Genomic DNA, 22,313 nt, shown 5'->3' on the forward strand with positions numbered 1-22,313 from the left:
CGGTTTGTGCCGGGCGGGCCCTGCTCTGGGTCCCGGTTGCAGCTCGGCCTTCGTGGTGTGCTGCCTGGAGACAGGCGGGAGTCTTCGTGCCCGTGGGTTGGTGTCACACCGGTACTGCGCAACAATGGAGACTTCATATGGCTCTGTTCTTAAAGTCGCAGGCGGCCTCCCTACCCCCGCCTTAATTCAGGCTTCTGATCCCGCCCCGACAAACCCCACAGGCCCATCAAAGGGGCGAGCGCTGCACTCGGATTATTTCTGTAACAGGAGAAAGACCGTGGGTCTGTGCAGGATATTTTTGAGAGTTAAAGCCTTGCAACTAGACTGAGCACTAAGTTATCTAACGATTGACTGGTTTCGTGGCACTGTATGCCATGAGAAAATGGGGTCAAAAGGTTTGTCATCTATAGCAGTCCGGGATTGGCAGAATTTAGGCAAATGTAAATGAAACAAGAACTTGCCTGTGTTTTGGAAAACGTGGGCTGGAACACAGGTTGCCCTGAGGCAAATGTACAGGGTAATTTAGGTTAAGAGTTTGGAGACTTTTCCCTGATTTTTTTTTTCTTCACTGACTTAGGCACCTTAATTTTCTGTTACCAACTGTGAAAAGCCAAGACTTGTTTATATTATCTCAGCAAACACTGTGCATTACCTAATAAAAAAATTTAAACCATTTGTATCCATGCACACTGATGAATATGATTTTAAAAAAATAAAACAGTAGTTAATTTACTGCTGTTCATTTTACTATTTGCTGCAAAGTCTAATGATGAAAACTGCAAAAATCCCAGGACAGGGACGCAACATTTAAAATGATATAATAAACATTTTTGCAATTTTCTGGAATATTTTGGGAAATTACAGCACAATCCAAAGTATGTATTAAAACGTAATAGTTTAGTGTTTGTTCTCCGTGGTGGAAAGTATCAATGGGAAGAGGTGAATTGTTGTTGACATGAAATTAATTCCTTTGGATTTACTGACAATCTGAACTGTGTGGGAAGTAGTTTGTAGGTTATGGTGCTGCTCAGAGCTTGGGAAATTTTTCAAAGCGCTGACATTTATGTGCCTTTGGAACTGCGTGCAGGACTTGGGTTTGACTTAGGTTAAATGTATATAATGTTAAATACACTGCTGGAAGAAAAGAAGGTAAGGAAACTGTTGGTTGTCTGTGCTGGTCCTGCTTCTACACAAGATTCACCGAGTAGTTCAAACTTTCCCATAACACTTGCGTTTTTATTGAAATGCAGGTCTTGATAGTGCAGATGTCAAACGACTAGATGTTTATGCTTGACTGATGAAGGATTTTGAGGTAGGGTTTTTATTCAGCTGAGGAGGAGCAACACCTTGATTTATGCTGTCTGTCTAAAACGGAGCCATTGCGCAACAAGCTGGAGGGTATTAATGTAACCAACCTCTGAGGCCAGGAAATTCCTTCCCCTGCCACCACAGAGCAGTACAAATATCCTAGGGTTTTCTGATCCTGGTCCAGCTTTGAAGGCAGTGTTAGGATTCCTGTTAACTTCATTGGAGTATGAGACCTACTTTTTTGTCCTGTCTTGAAACGTTTCTCGCAGCCCTCTTGCCATGGTGCCCCATCTCCAGAGCCTATGGAAAGTTAAATGCCTTTCATACTCCTTAGACAAGATATTTCCTAGGAACGCATGTGCTGCAAATGATGTGGCGGTTAGAGACTTTTAAAAAACAACTAAACTTTGAAACACTGCTAAAAATTTTAATGCTCAAATCAGTGATTTCATCTTCAGAATTATTACAGCCATCAAAATAGTGCTGAATTCCATGACAGCAGCATTGCTAATAAGATTAAAACCTTTCTAGAATTTTCTTGCTTTCTCTTTTATACTTTCATCTTTGTGAAATTAATTCCATCCCTTTTTTAGGAGTGTGTTTCGTTTTCTGCCTTGTTTAATATCACTGTCTGCTAAGTGTTGTTTTTTTTTCTTTTTTTTTCTTTTCTGAATTCTTGCTTTGATAATTCTTGCTTTCTCTGACCGTTCTGGTTGATCTTCTCTTTAATTTGGAGCTGTATTCCATGAGTAGTGTCTGCTCCTTGTTTTATAAGACAGAGAGCTCTCCTTCCTCCCCTCCCAAACTGCTGAAACTACCTGTCGTCTTTTTGCTCACTTTGTTCACTTTTTCTCATGATATTGAATTGTTAGCTCGTTGAGGTTTTTTGTAAGCTATGTTTTGCATACTCTCTTCCATTGTGTTTATCAGGCTAGAAATGGCATGAAAGGAGCAGAAAGAAAAGCCTGAAATGCTTTTCTTAAACCTGGAGGTAAAGAGGAAATGGGAGGTATAAATGAGAATGGGGATGAGTTTTGAGAAAAGATAAGGAGGTGACACATGAGGTGTGCAAGTGTGGAAAGGAACAAGCTCTAGGAAAGTCATACAGAAACACTTTTTAGTAGTGTGCAGTCTTTGCACATACCCAGGAGTGACTATGCAGCAGCCTGAAATGTGATTTTTGCATCAGTGAGCTGTTTTCAGAAAGAATCATGATGCATATAGAGTATGCGTGTTCAGGATCTACTTATTTTAATTCAGCATTAGGTGGAATGATGAGAACTACTGATGAGGCAAATCTGAAAATACATGTTACAGTAGATTTATCCACACTTGGCTTAATGTATTGTTTGTTGGAACGCAGGTTGCTTAGCTGTGATGATAATTTTTTGGTGGTTTAATTTTTTTTTTCACTATAATGTTGGTAGCTGGACTTTCAGGTGGGTGGAGCAGTCACAAGCTGCCTCTAGATAAGCAAATGTCAGCTGTCTCTAGAAGTACAGGGAGTGGTTTTCTTTCAGTTTTACTTAGGAATCCTATTAACAAGAATCCCAGCTCAGCAGGCAGATTGGATAGTTATGAGAAAAGGATAAATTTTATGTATGGAATGTGGGGATACTTGTGATAAAGTCAAATATATAAACCAATTTATGATACATGAATAAATTCCCAGTAATTTATAGTAATGTTTCATACAAATCTGCATATTGCCTTTGGTGTTGGTACACAAATGATGAGAGAGGTGGGGATAACTTTCTGAAGGCATTCTAAGGAATTTCTGGGTGGTTCATGTCATTTTAAATTGTTATAATAGTGTTGGTGATTGGTCCTACATACCATTTTGAAACTAGGTGGAGGGAATAAGTGCTGATTGTTTTAAAATACAGTTTTCTGTTTCTTTTCCCATTTGGATTGGGTGAGGCAAAGGGCACAGTATAGGGTTTTTTAACATATATTACTGGAAAATTTAGTGCTGTGTCTATGTTGTTTACTGTAAAATAAAAATGGGGAAATGTTATGCTGCAGAGACTTGAGCATGCTTGATGTTGACTTGTTTGTGCTACTATTTCCTTATTGTTCGTGAGTGAAGTAAGAGGATGCTTAAAAAAGGAACAAAGCCCTCATGCTGCATTCCAGGCTGTCTTGTGATCATTCCTTCCACAGACAAAAATAAGTTACGTTGAACCTATTATTGTACTTAAGGAAGTCTGGTTTTAAATCCTGTGGTATGTAAGTATATGTCAGTGTAAACCCAGCTCTTGCAAGTCAGATGCAAGAGCTACATTTCAGGTTCTTCATTAAAGCATGAGCAGAATTCATGGTATAGGTGTGATGGTACAGGCAGACACCAGCATCTCTTGAGGTGAAATGGTATGTGTATGAAGACTCCAGGAGCACAGTGCATAGGAACTGTGGCTGCAAATAGGGGGGTTGTGAAGTTTTTGTACCTTTTCTGGATGTTTTTCTGAGTTATTCAATGAATTCTGTAATAGGTTCAGTAAATTGTCCTTGTCACAAATTCTGTCTAGATTTTTCACATATGTCATCCCATTCTTTCCTTTAATCCTGTGAGAAGGTCCATCATTAGTATGTATTTTGGAATTTACTGAAGTTACCACATTTGAAGTATTTCTGTGGCTGAGAACCTGATTTCCTTTTTGCTGGAAAAGCCATGTAATGCTTTTCCTTCTCCCAGTGGCAAACTCTGCATATCATTTTTATTTTTAAAGTGAACATAGCAATAGTTTTAAGTGTTTGAAAGATAAATGCTGCCAATAACTCCATATCATAAACTGGAAGATGTACTGATGGAGAAGATTGGATGTTTTTATACCTTCTTGTCTATTCTCCAGAAGCCATATATTAATATAAAATAAAGCTTGGTGCGACCAGCAATAGGGTGCCTGTTTTTCTGAAATGTACATATAATTCCAGCTACCATACAGTCTCCAGTGGAGGATTATGCCCCCTGATTTGCTTTTCTCCTTTTGGTTTCTTACCTCAGACCCTGCAGGGGTTTCTGGAGGAGAGGGAAGAGTTATATTCAAATACACATGGTATTTAAGGGTTCCACTTAAACTGATTTGCAGTAACCTAATGTAACATTATTTCACATATGGATACAAATATTGATACCTTTTACACAAAGCTGTAGCTGTGTTTAGGATTTATAGCAGATTTGTTTAGGAGACAATTTCTCTATTTTTTTTGTTTGGTAGTGAAGAAAATTTCAAAGTTTTGAAGCTTCTGTATTTTTGAGAGGAGTGAAACTGGATTTGGTTTGTTACCTTTCGTACGTATTTAAGTGCTGTTGAAATGTATGAAAGATCGTCTCTTGAGGTTCAGTCTCTTGTTTGGCAGACTGCTTCAGAGCACCACAGGAAAGGAGTAGTGGTGGTGGAGGCTTCAAAAGCTTTCACATAACCCCAGCTGCAGTGTTTTCATAGTTAACCCTTCTGTTAAGCCAAACTTGTGTTTGTATAGCATGCTGCAAGCATGTCTGGGACTTTTTGTCTCAGTTGCCCAATCTGAAGTTAGCTTGAGCTTCTTCCAGAGGTGGCTTTGAAGGGGTGCTGGGCTAGCCTGCCTGAGTTGGAGGCAGATGTGCCTTTCTGCCCTGGACCATGCAGAGGCAGTGTCTGGGTACCACCACTGCTGCCTTTGTGCAGTGCCTGGCAATGAGAGGTGCTAGTGGTGGTGGGTTTTTTCCCCCCAAAGATTATTCTTTTCTGAATATAACTGCACAGTCTCTTCAGTGAGGCAATTTTGCTTTAGGCACATGAAGGCCCTAAAATCTTGGATGTCCTTGCACAAGCCTTGGAAACAGTAGCTTTCACTTTAACTGTTTCTCAGCTTCTCTCCTGCTCTGCTTCCCCTGGTTATCTGATGTATAAAGTTGTCAACACTCAAATTGTTAGAAGTTATTATGGTGATAATCTGCTTTGTGCCACACAGTCAAGTTATACCTTTTTACCATGTGAACTCAATTAATTGAACATCACCACAGGTAAAACACTCTTCCCATCAAAGGGCCAGTGCTAAAAGGCTTTTCTAGGTAGATTCTCTTCAGGGTTTTAGGAGAAAAGAACCCTACGTGCTTTTTGTATGTCAGCTGTGTTTTCTGACAATGACCTGGAACTTAAAATGGGAGATTCTAGTCAGACCTGTACTCAAATGCTGTGGAGTACCAGAAACTTCATTTTGTTACATGTTTGTGACATAAGGAGTGGATAAATACCTTCAGGTGTCTGGCTTTACTTGAAATAAAGTGAAATACTTGGATCTACAATACTGCTCTTGTTTTTTAGCATTTTTTTTTTTTTGACATATACCACAGCTATATTTCTCATCACATGCCTTTTTTTTTTTTTTTTTTTGATATTGTTTTCTTTTAAAAATAAATTAGGAGGAAAAAATGCAATGTTTGGCATCTCTGCCACTTATTTTTGCAGAATCAGTACTCCCAAAGGTGTTAATCCTTGATGTTACTGTGCAGCCAAATGTAAAATCCTTGGGTTTTACTGTGCAGCCAAATGTAGGCTGCTTTTCTGGTTTCATGCTGACTTTGCTAAAAGTGTGACAAATATACACTCTCCAGATGTGTGTATAGAGGTGTTTAATTTTTGTAAGATTCTCTTAGATTAAGAAAATAGTATTTGAATATTTCATGTTCTTTGAAGTTCAGCAGTGTTTGAAATCCACAAGGTGGGGAATCTATCATATCCCTTCTTAGTAGTTTATTTTTGAAAACAGTTTTTAAAACAAGGACCTCATTTGACAATGATGAGTAAAGATGGCTGTAAGATGCAAAGTTCACTGTCAAGGTAGATTTGTTAATTTTTTTTCTGTATTTCAATTTATTCTGTATTGACAGAATTTATGCTGGATCAGGTATCACGTGTCTGTGCCACGCTGCCATGCATTCGTTGCCTGTTGTTCCACAATCAATGTATTGTGTGCTTGGGATAATTTGACAGAAATGAAATTCAGTGCTTGGACTGGGCAAAGTTTTTGCCCACATGCACATGTCTTATATTAGCAGTAATGGAGCTGTAGCCCAGTTCTTTTTTCCTGAATATTTCAGAACTGAAATAAAGGTTTGTGTAAAACCCAGTAGTTTTTGCCTGCTGTGCAGCAATTCATGACACTGTATGCTTCCCTATTGAAAATGCCATTTAAGACTTAAGTTGTAAGGCTCTTCTAAACAGCAATAAATATGTTTGTGTGTAATACGTATAGCAGATATATTTATGTTCTTAATTTCAGAAAGTATATATACGTCTCTGAAAATACTGGCCTTGGTCTCTGAATTTCTCCTTCATTTATACAGATAATTTAACCTATGGTAGGCTAAATATAGATGTTCTTTACAATATTAATTTTCCTGCTTTTGGCTTGGTTAAGGATATGGTTAGGTTCTTTCCTAGTGAAACAGAGCTTGAGATGACCTTCCAGAGCTTCTTGTGAAATAGTTACCTGTGGTAGAAACATGTGGTCTATGCATTACGTCTGAAATGCCTTGTGAAACATGAAGTGATGATAAAATCTAACTCTTGAGTCATAATCAACCCTACCTGCCCTCAGGGAGTATCTGCGGGGAAAAAAGGTAACAAAATACTGTAGTTCATATTTGAATGACCTTGTGCACAGCATTGTCAATCTTGCTAAAATTACAAAATACAGTTTAGTGTAGAATAATTTAGAAATAAGGCTTTGCTCTTGGAATGGCAGAACTAGAGCAAACTTGTACTTCAGTTAGTTTCCTATGATTTAAAAATAAAACTCAAGAAAGCATACATATTTTCTAGAGTAGATTCAAGGATATCTGGCTCATATATAGAAATAAAAGTGACACTTTGATACTTCTGTTTCTCTAAAAGTTAAGTCTGAAGTGAAACAGAAGACAGACCAGCATCAAATTATCTCTGTCTTCTGTTTAGGGAATGAAAATGACTAGCAGAGTAAAAAGTTTCAGTGAAAGCTTGAAACTATGTTGATCATGTCTGCCTTCCAACATAAGCAACTGGCCACCTATGAACATCTGCAATTAAAGGTTTTTTAAATAACATAGAAAGATTTTAATACAGTCTTAGAGAAAACTTCATTATCCCCCCTTTAAAAAAAAATCTGGACTCTTACACTTTTCTCCATTTGTATGATATTTAACAAAGAGCTGATGATGGTCTAAAGGCTTGGTTTTGCCTTCTGCTCTCTGCTGCTCGCTTTCATTGCAAGAGTCGTAGGCTGATTCCCCTGTAGTGGTTCCCTCCTCTGCACTGCAGGCTCCTGTTTGTCACTTTTTGTCCCTAAAAATAAGCAGGAAAAATCATTACTTCATTCATGAAAGCTTATGAAATTGGGATCACTTCAGCAATATCTTGTTTATCTTGAATATTTTTCCTAGAGCCTGTATGATTGGTGTATAATATGAAAAGGTATATGCAAATTGACAGAAGTTTCCTCACTTTCCTGGAGCTGGATGGTGGGAAGCTGTCTCAGTTAATGTCTGGTGGAAAGGCCTGATTGGGTCTTACTTGTTCTCATGGTCAGGTCATGTAAAAAGTCAATGTGAATATTTGTCCCTTTTAATTTCAAAAATTTTACTCTGGTGACTTGAGTGATTAATGTACATAGAAACCTGAGATTCCTTAGAACTCATTAAAGAAGCTAGTCTGGTTTGATCTTTGAGAGGAAAGAGATGTGAGCATATCAGTGGCTAATGTAAATGATAGTGGAGTGTTACTGTATTGGCCTCCATGACAAGCTGAAGGGGAGAATCCCTGCCTTGAGGAGTTCTTGGACTAAAGATATGAATTAGGTACAGAACTGGACAGGCTTTACATCAACCTAGACAGTGTGTGCTGTAAAACAACTATAGCAAGGTAGAGAGAACAAAGGTACAACTGTAATTAACTGTGAGCGTTCAGTTGATCTGTTCCCGATTCCGGGGGGTTTATGATGTTTACATTAATAGGAACTACAGATGCTTGTATAATTCCAGTTGTAACATAACCTTAGAAAGTTGGGATGACATTCACAGGAGATACAGTTCTCCTTGCTTGATGGTCCCTTTGCTTTAAGCAATCTGCTCTTGAGCTGATACATTTATGTAAATCCTCCACAGTTAATGGCCCAAGGTACACCTGAAGTTGCTGCTGTCCTTCAGACTGGAAGGCAGCAAGAACCATTAAAGAGAGCCAGGAGCTCAACCTGGGCACACTTTTTGCAGGACAATCTTGTAGTAAGCTTGAGGCTTGAGTGATTTAGGACTTCTGCACACATTTTTCATGGTTCTTCAGCAGCGTGTCTTTGTCACTTGGAACTGTGTACTTTACACAGAATTGCATGTGTGATTATATACAACATGCTGACAGTCCTTTTGGTGCTTCCTATAGAGAGAGGAAAGCTCAACATGTTTAGTTGGAGGTACATTAGACACAGAAGATGTAATTAAAAAAAGAACAGAGAGAGATGGCCAGGAGCCCATTATGTGTCTCAAAAGAAGAGAAGACACAAAAATTTGAGTTGGTTGCTTATTAAGTTCTTTAAAATGAAAGACATTTAAAGCAGCAGATTTTTGCAAAGGATCATTGGTTTTCTGTATGGCTTTATTTCTGACATAGAAAGGAGTGTTGCAGGGAGGGCTGAAGTGAGAAAATAATTGAAGCAGCTGCTAATAGCATTTTAAATTTCAGACAGTTTATCAGAAAAATATCTCTTCATAAGTTATTAATAAGCAGTTGAACAGGTTGCATAAACAGTTTTGTGGTTTTTAGGTTTTGTAACACAATCCTTACTCATCTATCTTGTGAGATTAGTAGGTGTGTAGTGAGTGTCCTAGGCCCTTTATGCGATTATCTAAAGTTTTGAAGAAGTGGGGAAAGGAAAAACGGATTTGAGGAATCCAAACCCACGTTGTCATCTCATTTCTCAGCAGGGGTTAGGTGAGAGTCCTGATCATCAGAATGAAACCTTTTTCTCTGGCTGGTAACAGTTACTTTAAGGCTTCATTTATGTTGCAGATTAGCTAGGATTCCCCTGTAGCAAAGATTTCTCTTAATATGAAATTATGAAAACCAGAGACAGAATTGGTAAATCACAGTTAGCTGTTGTCCTGGCCTGCCAAAAGAACATTCTTTAGTTTCAGTGTTGTGTATTACATTGTGTGAAATTAATGGCGTGTGATGAGCTCAGAATTCAGTGAGCAGAGAAAGTGTGTGTCTGTGCTGTACTGGGGTAGTTTATAAACCGTGGCTCTTGAGAAATGTTTTGAAATGTCAAATGTTGGTATTTTGTGGGTTGAAGAAGCAAAGCCAGAAAGTAAAAGCATATCAAGAAGAAAAAAAAAAATTCTTAGTATTTAGTTCTCAAAGCCTCTTCAGAGTATTTGGCACTGAAAACTTCCGAGCTGGTGGCTGAGCTTTTTTTGTTGTCTTCCATGCTGGTAAAGGAGACAAATCCTATTGCCTTGAGAGACACAGGTGGCGAAGCAGTGAGGAGTCTGCTGACCTACATTGTGGTCACAGATCCGCAGTGGGAATCCTATCTGTGCTGCATGCTCTGTTGCCAAGAATGGGTGTACCAAGTGAAGGAGTTTGTGTGGTTTTGTTAGTAATTTAGAAACCACAAGCAAGATTCTTATGGCTTTATAGGCAGAGCTGTTTTTGAAAGTGCATGATGTTTTCTAAAATGCAAAAGTTTCTCAGCTTTGTCAGAAATGCAGTAAGATTGCTGATTGCTTTCCATGAAAGATGAATTCCTTAAACATTTTTACTCTGAGGACTATATGAGCATCTTGGATTTCTAAATTAAAAATTACTGTGGAAAAATGATACTTGTAAAGGCCTTCAGCCTTTAAGATTCTCCCGCAAAGCCATTAACTGTGTGAACACTGGAGAACATGCTCCAGTCTGAAGCCTAGGGCTTCATTATTTTGTATTCCTGGTGTTAATTGTATCTCTATCAGCAAAAGATCAGAGAAGTAAAATGATCTGAAAGATGTTAAACAATCATGAAGTAAATTGGACTGATATGATTTTTATTTTGAAAGAGGAAATGACTCCTGTTTTGTTGTGGTTTACAAATATTTAAATGCTTAAACTAATTGTCAGCCCCAGTTCTGAATGAAGAAGCAAAATAAAATGCACAGTGTGCTCAGAGTTTCTCATAGTACTTGCCAGGACAATCCAAGCTGTGAAAACAGTTGGCCTGCTTTCAGGTATTGATCTTAATGAGATTAAAACAGAAAGAATATGCGAGTTTGATTAGGGAGTTTGGCCATGTTCTGACAATGGGTCTTGGAAGGCAGCACAGGAAAGTGTTGTATTTTTTAGTGGTAGAACTGATTTGTTTTGAAAAATTAAAAGTAGTAAGCAGTGGGTAACTGTCGAATAATTACAGCAAAGTGTATTAAGTTAGTATGAGAGAATCTATACTGTTGTGTACAGACTTCAGGAGGTCTAAAAGGCATTTTAGAGACCCAGATGTTTTCTTCTTGACTTCAAGTTTTTCAGCTGGTTATTTGCCAGTAATTTAATGAAGGATTTTGTGGGTTGTGCAAAGCTTTTACAGCAACCTAATTTCAAAACAGCAATTGACACAATAATCCTCCAGTTTCCTTGTGTTGGGGCTTTTCCTACAGTTCAGATGAAGATCAGTATTACACTGTGCTTGAACTTGGCAAGACAGAGAGCATGGTGTGTTGCTGAATGTGTCAAGGAGACCTGGTGCATGAGGAAAGATCCATTTGCTTATAGGCATACACCCAGCAGAAGATTAAGGAATAGATTTGAAAATAAATATGCAAATTAAGGACTAGAATTGTTTTTTAAAAGCCTCTTGGAGTATCTACATGTACTCTGTCAGCCTCGTGTCAACGTGTTCTATCGATAAGTAACAGAGGTGGTGCAAGGAAGGCATGGTGTTGTGGGTGGTGGGGGAGGTCAGCTTGTGAACACCATTTTAAATGACCTGGAGTATGAAAGGCTTCAGAATCACCGAGTTAGTATAAAGGCAATAAAACAAGCTCTTTTGGTCCTTATAACAATGATTGAAAGGCTGTTTTCTTTCTCATTTAACATGCAGCAAGGACATATGGGAGAAGGCGAGGTAACAATATTCCTATTTAATTTTCTAATGTTGACAATGTCTCATGGGAGAAATAACATAAAGTTGTTACTAGAGGGCAAACTCCTAAAATTAAGATTACAAAGGATCAGTTTCACATAGGTTTACATAGTCTGCATGCAATAAATAAACATTTAAACTGAATTAGGTAGTATTCCACAGCAGTACTGTTAGGCTGAAACGATCACAGTCCGTGCAGTGGACGTCATCGATGGAGAGCTGTGTTGCTGTGTTTGTGTGTATGTTATGAATGCCAATGCTAGAGAAGTTTATTTTGGTTCTCTTGGGTGCTGATGGTTGTCTTGACGCAGGTTAGACCGTACTGAATATATGTCCTGGCCTGCCAGGTTAAAGAACCAGATCCTGCAGGCCTGCATGTTCAATTTGCTAACAGCAGTGGCAATGTTGATGAACCTGCACTGGTTGTTTAGTTGTGGAGAATTGCTCCCTCCCAACAGTACCTGCAGGACTAGGGTCTTAAGAGGTGAAACAAATGACATGTGCATCAGTTCATTAGGGGAAGACAAAGTCTACATGACAATATTTTTGTCGTAGTAGGAACCAGGTTTGCCTAGTTACAGAAATAGGCCTGATTATAGTTGACTTTTAAAGGTGTACATAGATTCTTGAACTTACAGATGAAGCAAGCTAACCTAGCCTTCCATTTTTTATTTGTATAAATTCTATGGACTGGGGATTTTATTGTATTTTTTTCTTTCAACTTTTTAGCTTTTTGATTTTTGCATAGAAAATACCTGAATATTTGAACGGGTCAAATTTTCTGTTTTCAAGATGTTTTCTTTTTTAAAATTAATGTATTTCAAAGGAAAGAGGGGAGAGTAGGATAAATTAACCTTACTAGTAGATTACTGCGGTAGATTGTAATGAATTCTGAGAAAGCAGACATAGTATATCACATCATAGGCAAAAGGCAGTGTGTCCTAAAACTTGTAGCACACCTCATTTATTTGCTTACTTTCCCTATATATATTTATTTATTCCTCAGACGTTCCTTAAATGAGTCAAAGTCTGTTCAGTTTGTTGTCTAGATATTGAATACTGTAACTAAAGGATGAGTTCTTAGAGGAGATCAGCTTGTGCACTCTTTTTATGATATTATACAGCTGCATTTAAAAATCAAAGAATCTTATTTAGAAGTAATAATTATTATTAGGGAAATCTCTGGTAAAGGTTTGTCATAGGGGAATATTGGGCTGTGAGGGGAAGAAGCACGCTTACAACATTTTCACCTAGGGTGAAACCATTAATGAAACTCTGTTGTAACATCTGAGAAAACTTGCTTCTAGGAATGAGACAGAATTGCCTAGTTTTTTGGTCTTCATTTGCAGTAAATTACAGTCGGTCTTCCTGTTTTTATTAAGATGTTTTTGTCATTTACTAGTGGGTAGTTCATTATATGTTTTGATATTAGGTAATTTAAATGTGTAATGTATTTAACTGGTAGACTTCTTATTTTCCTGTCTGCACCATGAAATTGTATCTCCTCGTTGTAAAAAGCTGTTCACTGGAAAATGATATATACAGTTCAGGTTTTAGTGATGTCTGCTATCAGGAAGGTCCCAGATAAAAAAAAACATTTGCTTATATTCTCTTCTGGTTTTATGCCTCCTTAAAAGAAATCTAATTGGAAACGCAAAATATTAAGGAAAATTGTCAACTTGTGAAACAAAACAGTACTTCTAATGGATGCTCATTTTCATTAGTTGTAGTGCAGTTATGAGGAAGGCAGCTCATTATTAATAGCTGCTCATTAAAAAGAAGATTGCAAACAGTTCTACTGCTAACGCAGCAACTAGTGCAGTTAAAAAAAATTACTGAAACAGTGTGTGCTTTGTTCTGTTAGTATGTTTTTTCCCTTTTTTCTTTTTAACCCCCTCTTCAGGTCAGTCTTCACTGTTTCCAATGGAAGACGGGTTCTTGGATGATGGACGTGGGGATCAGACTCTTCACAGTGGTTTGGGATCACCTCACTGCTTCTCCCATCAGAATGGAGAACGGGTGGAACGGTATTCCCGCAAAGTCTTTGTCGGCGGGCTGCCCCCAGACATTGATGAAGGTACACTCGGAAAGTCTTATCCAGGAGAGCTCCTTCTGGCTTAATGACAAAACTGTGGTGTGAAACCTTTTTTTCTGTTAGGTAATGAATGATTGTTTTCCAAACTCTGTGGAAGGGCTTTTGTATGTAAATGGAACTTGGCATATTACCACTTTGAGTCCATGGCAAATGCGAGATAACTCAAATCAGTTTAGACTATGGCATTGTTCTACCATTGAAGAACAAAATCGTATGTTATCACACACTTAACTGGCTTCTACAGTATAAAAATTATTTTAAGAAGTGATAGTGGTGCAAAAATAAATAGTATCACCTGTTGAAACTCCTAACTATATTGCAATAATTTTACAGGCACCAGAAACCAGTAGTAGGAGAAGTGCTACTTGTAGTTTTATGAAGTTTGTATGGCATAGTAAGTCGTAGCTCTTTATTTGGATGCTTATGTGTAGTTCTCAAGGGCTGTCTTCAGCAGTGATTATTATGTCCTGTGTGGTAGCTTCTAACGTGTACATGGGGAGGACTCAGAAAGCAATGAATCTGTGCAGAGGCAGTTGTATACAGTGAGGAACCAGGAATTTGTGGTGGGTGCATCATACAGACAAAGGTGACAGAATCCTGCAGTTATTTAAAAACAAACACTTATCATGTACAGATGTTGTGAAACTTCATTTCATCAGAGTTCTATATTTGGTATGGGTGAATGTACTGGGATTGTGGTTAAAAGAACTACAGCAACAGATGTCTTTTTCTGACCATCTTTCTAGAAAGCATTTTATGTGTCCTTTAACATTGAATTTGTGTGTTAAGTGCTGTTCTGAACAGAGATCTGTTTTAAGAATAGATACATATGGAGTGCTGTTCTCCTTGGTTTATGTCTTCATCAGCATGCAATCTTAACACACGACCGTTGCTGTGTGTGCCCCTGGTGATCTGTAGTGCACAGAGAAGCTGTCAGTACGGTGGACTGTCGTTTGCTATTTCATTAGCAATGTCATCAAAGAGTAAAAAAACCTGAAAAAGACATAATTAGTAATGCTTCTCAGATTTCTAATAAAATTTGAGGATGGGGAAGATCTTCAAAGTTGTAGATTAGGAGCCTCCACCAACATGCTAGTGTGGAGAGCCCTGTAATATGGTAAAGAGAATACAGCTGAGCAACATGCCAGTTTAGATGAAGCGCCAGCAGTGTGAGCTTTTTGCTTTGATTTTTTAAAGAAAAATTCTTGTCCAGAGCATGGTAACTAGCAATGGTTCAAGTGGGTTTGTGGAGAGGAAAAGGGAAAACTCAGGTTTAGGGACAGAGTTGCAAGCAGAGGACTTCTATGGGATGAGCATGTGCAAAGTCATACTAATAATTTGAAGTTGAAGGATGAATTGAAATTAATGCAGGAATTGCCTTGATACAGTAATACATTCTTGTCATCTCCCCTGTAAAATGAGGTGATTGTGTCCTGCAATTTTACTCCATGTTAAATGTTTACTCTCTGTTAGTTTGGGGTCAAGCTCAGATAGCGTTTGCAGATGTGGCACTGGCATGTGATATGAGCAGGCATGGCTGGCTCTTGTGATAGTCTCGTCATGTTTTTTCCTGTCTTTTTGCAATTATAAGGTGTTTTGGCAGGGTGGATTGCTTGCTAGTGAGTCAGCAAATTGTCTCTAAACTGTGGGAGAACAGTTGAAGCTGGGTTGTGATAGCTGTATGGATGCAGTGACTTCATTTCTTTGATTTAATGAGTTACTAGCTTTTGCTGATAATCATCAATAGGGAGAAAAGCTTGATATTTGACCTGTCTTCTTTTCTAATATGTGTTCTGACTTCTCCTAAAGATTCCCCATCAGCTAGTAAGCATTGCAATGAGCGGCTGAACCTTTAGGGTCACAGAATGCTTGTTTGTGTATCGGATGAATCCACCTGAAAGCAGTGTTCTTCAGATGACTTCCTTTCAATTTATTTTAATTTCAATTGGTGCATTTTCTGTTCTCTCTTTACAGATGAGATCACTGCTAGTTTTCGTCGCTTTGGACCTTTGATTGTAGACTGGCCACATAAGGCAGAGAGCAAATCTTACTTTCCTCCTAAAGGTAAATATCTGATAACCAGTAACATATGAGCATATAGAATCTTTTTTTCTTGATAAGACTCCATTTTAGACAAGATTTTTGTGACAATGACCCAATGTTTAGGGGGACAAAAATAACTGAAACCTTGGGATTGTTACAAACTGGTAGAATTTACAGTGTGGCTTTGCAATTACTCTGTACTAAAGGAATTCTCCCGTAGCTTACTGTTTTTACGTTATTCCATTTTCCTTTTTCTCCCCATGTTATTCCTTATTTTTGTAATAACAGTCAAGACTAGCCCTCTTGAAAGGGACTAAATGCCCTCCACAGAAGATGGGAAGGATTTGTGTTTTATGTTAACAACCATCCTGGCAGGTTTGCCTCTACAGCTGTGGCTTTTGTTCAGTTCATACTGCGGGCGTAGCCTTTTGAAAGGAAATGGGGACGAAGTGTGCTGATCAGCAAGCTCCTGGCCTTCCTTCATGTCTCTGCAGAGGACTTGCAGGAGGCTGGGTTGGAGATGTGTGAGAGCATCTTAAAATTTTTATCCCTTACTGCATGGTAGTGTGATGACATTATGGCAGGCATAATTCTGGGTTAAATTATTATCCTATAGGCAACTAGACAAAAGAAGTTGTGTGTGTGTTTTCTCTTTTGTAGGATATGCATTTTTGCTGTTTCAAGATGAAAGCTCTGTACAGGCACTGATCGATGCATGTATTGAAGAAGATGGAAAGCTCTATCTTTGTGTTTCCAGCCCCACTATCAAAGACAAACCGGTAGGTAAAATTGTCAGGACCTGCACAATTCCTGTATGATAACCAGAAATTGTCTCTTCAGATGCCTTTTTTATTTTTTTCTGTCTTTAGAGTGCTAATGTTTAAAGTACTTTAAGGTGTCAGATTAAGTTCTCAAAGAGAAGACCAACTTACTTATTTTTATACTAGACATTATGAAATTTTTTAGTCTAGTTAGAGTTCATATTTTTGATAGAAAAAGGTTTGCTAAATTTCACAATTGTTGATCTAAGAAATACATTTCCAGACAGGTGTTTTATTTTTTTTTATTGATTAAAACATAGAATTCATATTGTCTGAGTTTTGCATGTAAGATGTTTTGACAGAGACAAATCAAATTCCAAGAATCACAATGTGACATTGAACTGTAAATGCCTAGTACAGATGGTTTTGGGGCCAATGCAAGTCTTTTAATAGTTGGAGAGGCTTCCACTATATTCCTGTGCTTCAAATTTGGCCAGCTATAGGCAAATATAAAGCAGCTAGTTTTGCATAGTAAATAAACACCCAGTTTTGTGCACTGGAGCTTGTTGCATTGAGATAAAGCTAGTCTAGTGCTTACACCTGGCTAGAACAGCCTGAGTAGTGTAGATATTGTATGCACCAGTGTGGCTCGTACAGCACAATTCAGTCGTGGTTAAATAAATGTGTAAGTAGAGGGTGAGCTTTTTTCTCAGAAATTTCGGTAACAAGGAAGTGGTGAAATTTAGTATGATCAAGTGGTCTGTCTTAACAGAGCTTATTACCATTTCGAGAAATGATTGCTGGACAAGTAGAAAATGAGTTTAGAAAGTACAGCTGTTTAAGATGTTTTCTTCTTTGTAGTGTACTGTTTTAATTTATATTACTGAGATACGTTGAATTGTGAATGGTTAAAAAAAAAGGCTTTTTGTCCATAGGTTCAGATCCGGCCCTGGAACCTTAGTGATAGTGATTTTGTTATGGATGGTTCACAGCCTCTTGACCCACGAAAAACCATTTTTGTTGGTGGTGTTCCTCGGCCTTTACGAGCAGGTACACCGCGTGTTCCGCAGCACTGGGCATGCTGCATGTGCAGTCTGATTGGGGGAGCAGCGGGGGAAACAAGCTGTTATTTCAGCAAGGGAAGTATTAAGCATTCTCGACACAGTGGGGGCATGAATACAAATGGACTGTTTTACTTGATGCTTTTAGAAAAAAAATTACCACGTCTACACCGCTGTTTCGTTTTCCTTTCTGGTTTAGTGGAACTTGCAATGATAATGGATCGGCTGTATGGAGGGGTGTGCTATGCTGGAATTGACACAGACCCTGAGCTGAAGTACCCAAAAGGAGCTGGGCGGGTTGCATTTTCTAATCAACAGAGTTACATAGCTGCTATCAGTGCTCGCTTTGTTCAGCTGCAGCATGGAGAGATAGATAAACGGGTAAGGTCTTCAAGCGGTTTCTATTTTTGTTCAGTGTCTTCTCTAGAAATGCTTTTCCATGTAAATGTGTGTCATGCTGAAGACTGTAAATGTTATATCAGATTAATTGCATATTTAGGGCTAGATTTTGCCACTTAGATACAACACAGAATAAAAATGGAGTGGTACAGAGCTGTTGCTTCTGGAACGAGGGAGGCAACTGTGAAGCAGACTTTCTCAAATTGCTTATCATAATCGGGTGTCAGCTTCTTTGGCCTTTTGTAAGGATATTGTACTCATCATATACTCCCACTGCAAGTATTTGCACTTGCAGTATTTGTATAATGTCAGGGAGTAAGGTATCAGCCAAGGCTGCAGCAGTTCTCAGTCCTATTCTGCATCGTTTGAGAGAGTGGGCAGAATCTGGCCCTAGAGTTACACAGTGTTCTGGGTGTTCCTAAAGAGCATCGTAGTAATGCATTGTAAACTTGTTAGTGTGCAGTACAACCTCACAGTCATCCTCCACAGCTCACATAAAGATTGTGTCAGGTTATTTTATTCCTTTATATAATTGAAAGGAACGTGCCAAATAGAGCTGCAGTTTGCTTGCCTGTGCCCTCCTCATCTATATAAAATGTGACTTGTCAATTACAGTGATCTTTGGGCCACAATTTTGAGAAATTTGGGTCATTGCATCTACTCTTCTGTCTAGTTCACGCTTTGTGTCTGGGTTTTTCCTATGTGATTGTCATTGTTGATCTTAATTTTGTACTTACTACAGAGGAAAATCCTCAAACTTGGCTGATTAGCTGATTATCATTTCACTTCTGCTTTGGCTATAAAGCTTGGGTAGAAGAATTGTAACAACAATTTGACTGTGGGCCTGTGAATTGGAATGTCTTTGTTCTGGTCTTGGCTCTGAAATAAATTCTGTACAGCTTTGAACAAATAATTTGTGCTGCCCTTGTGCAACTTTTGCTTGCATAAGCAGACACTTGGGTGAATAGGTCCATTGAAGCTGGTGGGACTACAGATTTGAGTAAGTACTTGTGAACTTTAGCAAAGGTTTTGCAATCTATTTCCCCTTCCTTCTCTGCCCCCACTGCTCATTTCCTCATTTTGTGTGTAGTTCAGAAGAAATGCAGTGAGGGAAGTGCTCAGAGGATTCATTTTAAGAAGGGTTGGGCATATGAGATGTAAAACTACAACAGTGGCAGTACTTCTTTTTATTAATGATATCCTATTTATTAATAAGTCTTCTAAGAAAGTTTTTCTGTAAACATAACACTAGTAAAAAGAAAAGATTTCCTGTAAAATTAGGCAAGGAGGTGCTGCTGAAGGGTGTGCCCTTCAAAGAGATAATGCGAGTTAAGTGCTCAGGGCCCGCAGCACCCATCACTGCAGAGCTTCTGGTGAGTGCTGCCACCCTAAGCGTGCCTGGTGAAATTGCTGTAATTTAAGCTTTTTCTCTGTAGCTGGGAAACCTCTATACCCAGCACAGGTAACGATTGCCAGCCACGTTTGGCACACGCTGAATAAACGCACTGAGGGCTCTGACTAAGACCTGTGGGTTGCTGAGTTGCACAAAACCGAGTGCTGCAGTAACAGGCTAAAGCAGGCAGAGCTCTAATTACCTGTGCTGTAGTTTGGCCTCTTTTATGTCTGACTAGACATAATAGAGCAGTGAAATGGCACATTAAGGAGGCTGGCACAGCTTATTTGTAGGTTCTTCTCTTAGCACTTCCAGAGGACAACATTCATCAGGGAACATCCAGCCTCAAACTCCATAGCAAACTAGTTGATTAAGGTGAATGTGGCATTAGGAATATTTGTCTGATCTTTTACAAATTTGTTCCTTTGAGTTGGCATGGAGAGGTGTTTGAGAAGTGCAGCTCTAGCAGTGGAAGAGGAGAATGAGGTTAAAAAAAAAAAAAAAGAAAAAAAAAAAAAAAAGAAAAGCCTGCTGTACTGTCTCCAAAGAGTTTATATGTAGCGTAATCACAAATGACATCAAACTACTGTGATAAAATTGGGCAAGTGTAAAAACCCAGGCACTTGCAAATGCTTTCATTTGGATGAGCTGGCATACCTCTGAGGCTTGTGAGATACAGAAAGGAGCATCCTTAAGCCAGATGCAGAGATAACAGGTTAACAGTAGAGACATCAGTCACCGTCTGAATATTTGAAAATGTTTGTGAAAACATTTAATTAAATGAGGCTCAGAGAAAGCTCACAAACACTTCTGGAATGGGGACCTATGCCTAGACTTTTTTAACGCTGTTTTACGTTGCACTTCTGATGTCCCATGGGCCTTTCACAGTTCTGTGGAGCAAAGGAATGGAGGTGATTACTGGTTTCGAGGTGAATCTGACCCTTTAGGGGATGATAGTGCTGCAGTTGTGATTTAAACACATAGGCATGTCCAAATGACCTGTGCTGTAGCTAACTTATTGCAAGCAGCAAGCTTGGCCTTGCTGTCACAGAGAAAGTGCTCTGGAGTGCTGTGAGTAGGGTTTTGTAGCCCACAGTACAGCAGGCGTGGTCTATGCTATGCAAATGTCTAGATTAAAAGCTGGTAGCCTGCAGATGTTGCAGTGTAGATGTATCTTTGGAGCACCATCTGGTAAGTTCCTGTGAGTCATTATCAGTTAAGAACTTGAAGAAACATTTTTTCTTCTTTCTTGTCTGCTGTACTGAATTACTGCTCATTATCTGGCCCTTAATGCCAACAGCATAGGTGGGCATCAGTCCCATTTTAAGCTTCTCATTTATTCCCAAGATTAGGTGAGTCTTCATTTGCTGAGAGGACTAAACCACAGGAAAAGAAAACAGAAATGTGCCATGTATTAAGATAATAAACCAAGTGGGTTTAAGTTGGAAATTCAGACATCGATATTTGCAGAACATGTGGATATATAATCTGCAGTTCATGTGTTGTGTCACCAGTTTACATTTCTACCTGAAAAGGGTGGGAGCTTAATTGTGCATCACCATGCTTAAAAATAAACCCCCAGAATTCTCCAGGGTTTTGCTGTGCATCCGTGTTTCAAGTTTTGTAACAATAGGTTGATTGGTCCTTTCTGTGTATCAGTGACAGCATGTGTGGTACTGATGGTCAGCACTGGTTTCAGGTTGGTTTTTTTTTAAGGATCAACAACAGCGTGAACAGGATTGTTCTCAAGTTAAGTGCCTGTAGTTTTGGGTGTTTAGTGGCAATGATTATGGGTAATGAGGGTGAAAATTCTGGCGTGTGATGTTCCCTACTACAGAACTGTGCAACTGTCATTATCCACATCGATATTAAGAATTGTAAACTTTCTTCTCATTTTCTGAATACAGGTGGAAGTTAAGCCATATGTCTTGGATGATCAGCTTTGTGATGAATGTCAGGGGGCCCGTTGCGGTGGAAAATTTGCTCCGTTTTTCTGTGCTAACGTTACCTGTCTGCAGTATTACTGTGAATATTGCTGGGCTGCTATCCATTCACGCGCTGGCAGGGAGTTCCACAAGCCCCTGGTGAAGGAGGGAGGAGATCGCCCAAGACATATTTCATTCCGCTGGAACTAAATGATCACTGCAATGCTCATATGCAGGCCTCAAATTAAGTGCACTCTTCTGTTATCCTGATTGTCCCTACCCCACCCTACCCTTTCTCTTATTCAAGATAGCATGTCCTTTTGTAGTAGTCTGTAATTTAACAATACTATAATGAAAGAATGACCTACAATATGGCTATTTTGTAGAATCTTGTCATTGAAAACTGTATTGGGAACTCCTTTTCGTATTGATAACATGTTGCAAGTGAGTTGCATTCTCTTGTCTTTACTACCGAGAGAACACTTAATTTCATGCAACATTTTCTTAGAGGAGAGAAAAATATTAAGAAAAGAGAATTGAAACAATAGAGTATTTTGGTTTTTTAATTAAATTATTGTTAATAAAGAACATAAGAATACTTTTATTAAAATAACCATGTAACGATAACACTATCAGTCTGTTCTGACACTTTTCCCCCAGGGAAGCCTGTTTTTGACTCTCTTTTCGTTTTGACTTCGGGTTTTTCCAGCAACAGATGAAGTTAGCATTTACCTACCAACAGGAAAGAGCATGTTTAAAGCAACAAAAATGCATGAGCAAAATCGAAGCAGCATTATAATAATGATCTTTTAAAAAAATCTGTTAAGGATTTTGAGGCTGAAATTTTAGCTCGGTATGTATCTGACTGTGCCTCTGACCACCACCCACATCCAAATTACTAATGAGATAGGCAGAGCTTACTATATTTTCATCAAAATGATTATGTTTTAAGAATTCCTGAATGTAAAAGTTGAGTAAAGTTACTACTGAGGGGGGGAGTGCACTTTTTTTTCTTCAAGAGAACGCAATTGTCTGGTTACAGCCCTAGAAATCCTACCAAAGCTAGAGTAATGACAACTAGTTAACTGGCATTTCCTCTCCTGAAGGATAAATATATAGATTTTATTTTTGATGGCTATATATAACTCTATATCCTAATATACTAACATTCATCAGGGGCCAGCCTTTGCTCTCCATTTTGAC

At 38.7% G+C, this 22,313-nt stretch overlaps 1 protein-coding gene across 1 annotated transcript; it reads left to right on the forward strand.

The window, feature by feature from the left end:
* Positions 1-124: 124 nt before the first annotated feature.
* Positions 125-21,910, forward strand: LOC103775025 (cytoplasmic polyadenylation element-binding protein 4-like). Its single transcript, XM_008942469.1, has 8 exons — positions 125-260; positions 11,392-11,415; positions 13,337-13,510; positions 15,503-15,592; positions 16,232-16,350; positions 17,268-17,382; positions 17,593-17,774; positions 21,093-21,910. Exons 1-8 carry the CDS (start codon positions 125-127, stop codon positions 21,318-21,320), a joined length of 1,068 nt encoding a protein of 355 aa, XP_008940717.1. The 3' UTR covers positions 21,321-21,910.
* The last annotated feature ends 403 nt before the right edge of the window (positions 21,911-22,313 follow it).

The sequence above is a fragment of the Merops nubicus genome, unplaced genomic scaffold (assembly GCF_000691845.1).
Source record: "Merops nubicus isolate BGI_N331 unplaced genomic scaffold, ASM69184v1 scaffold52446, whole genome shotgun sequence".
In the NCBI taxonomy this organism is placed as follows: Eukaryota; Metazoa; Chordata; class Aves; order Coraciiformes; family Meropidae; genus Merops; species Merops nubicus.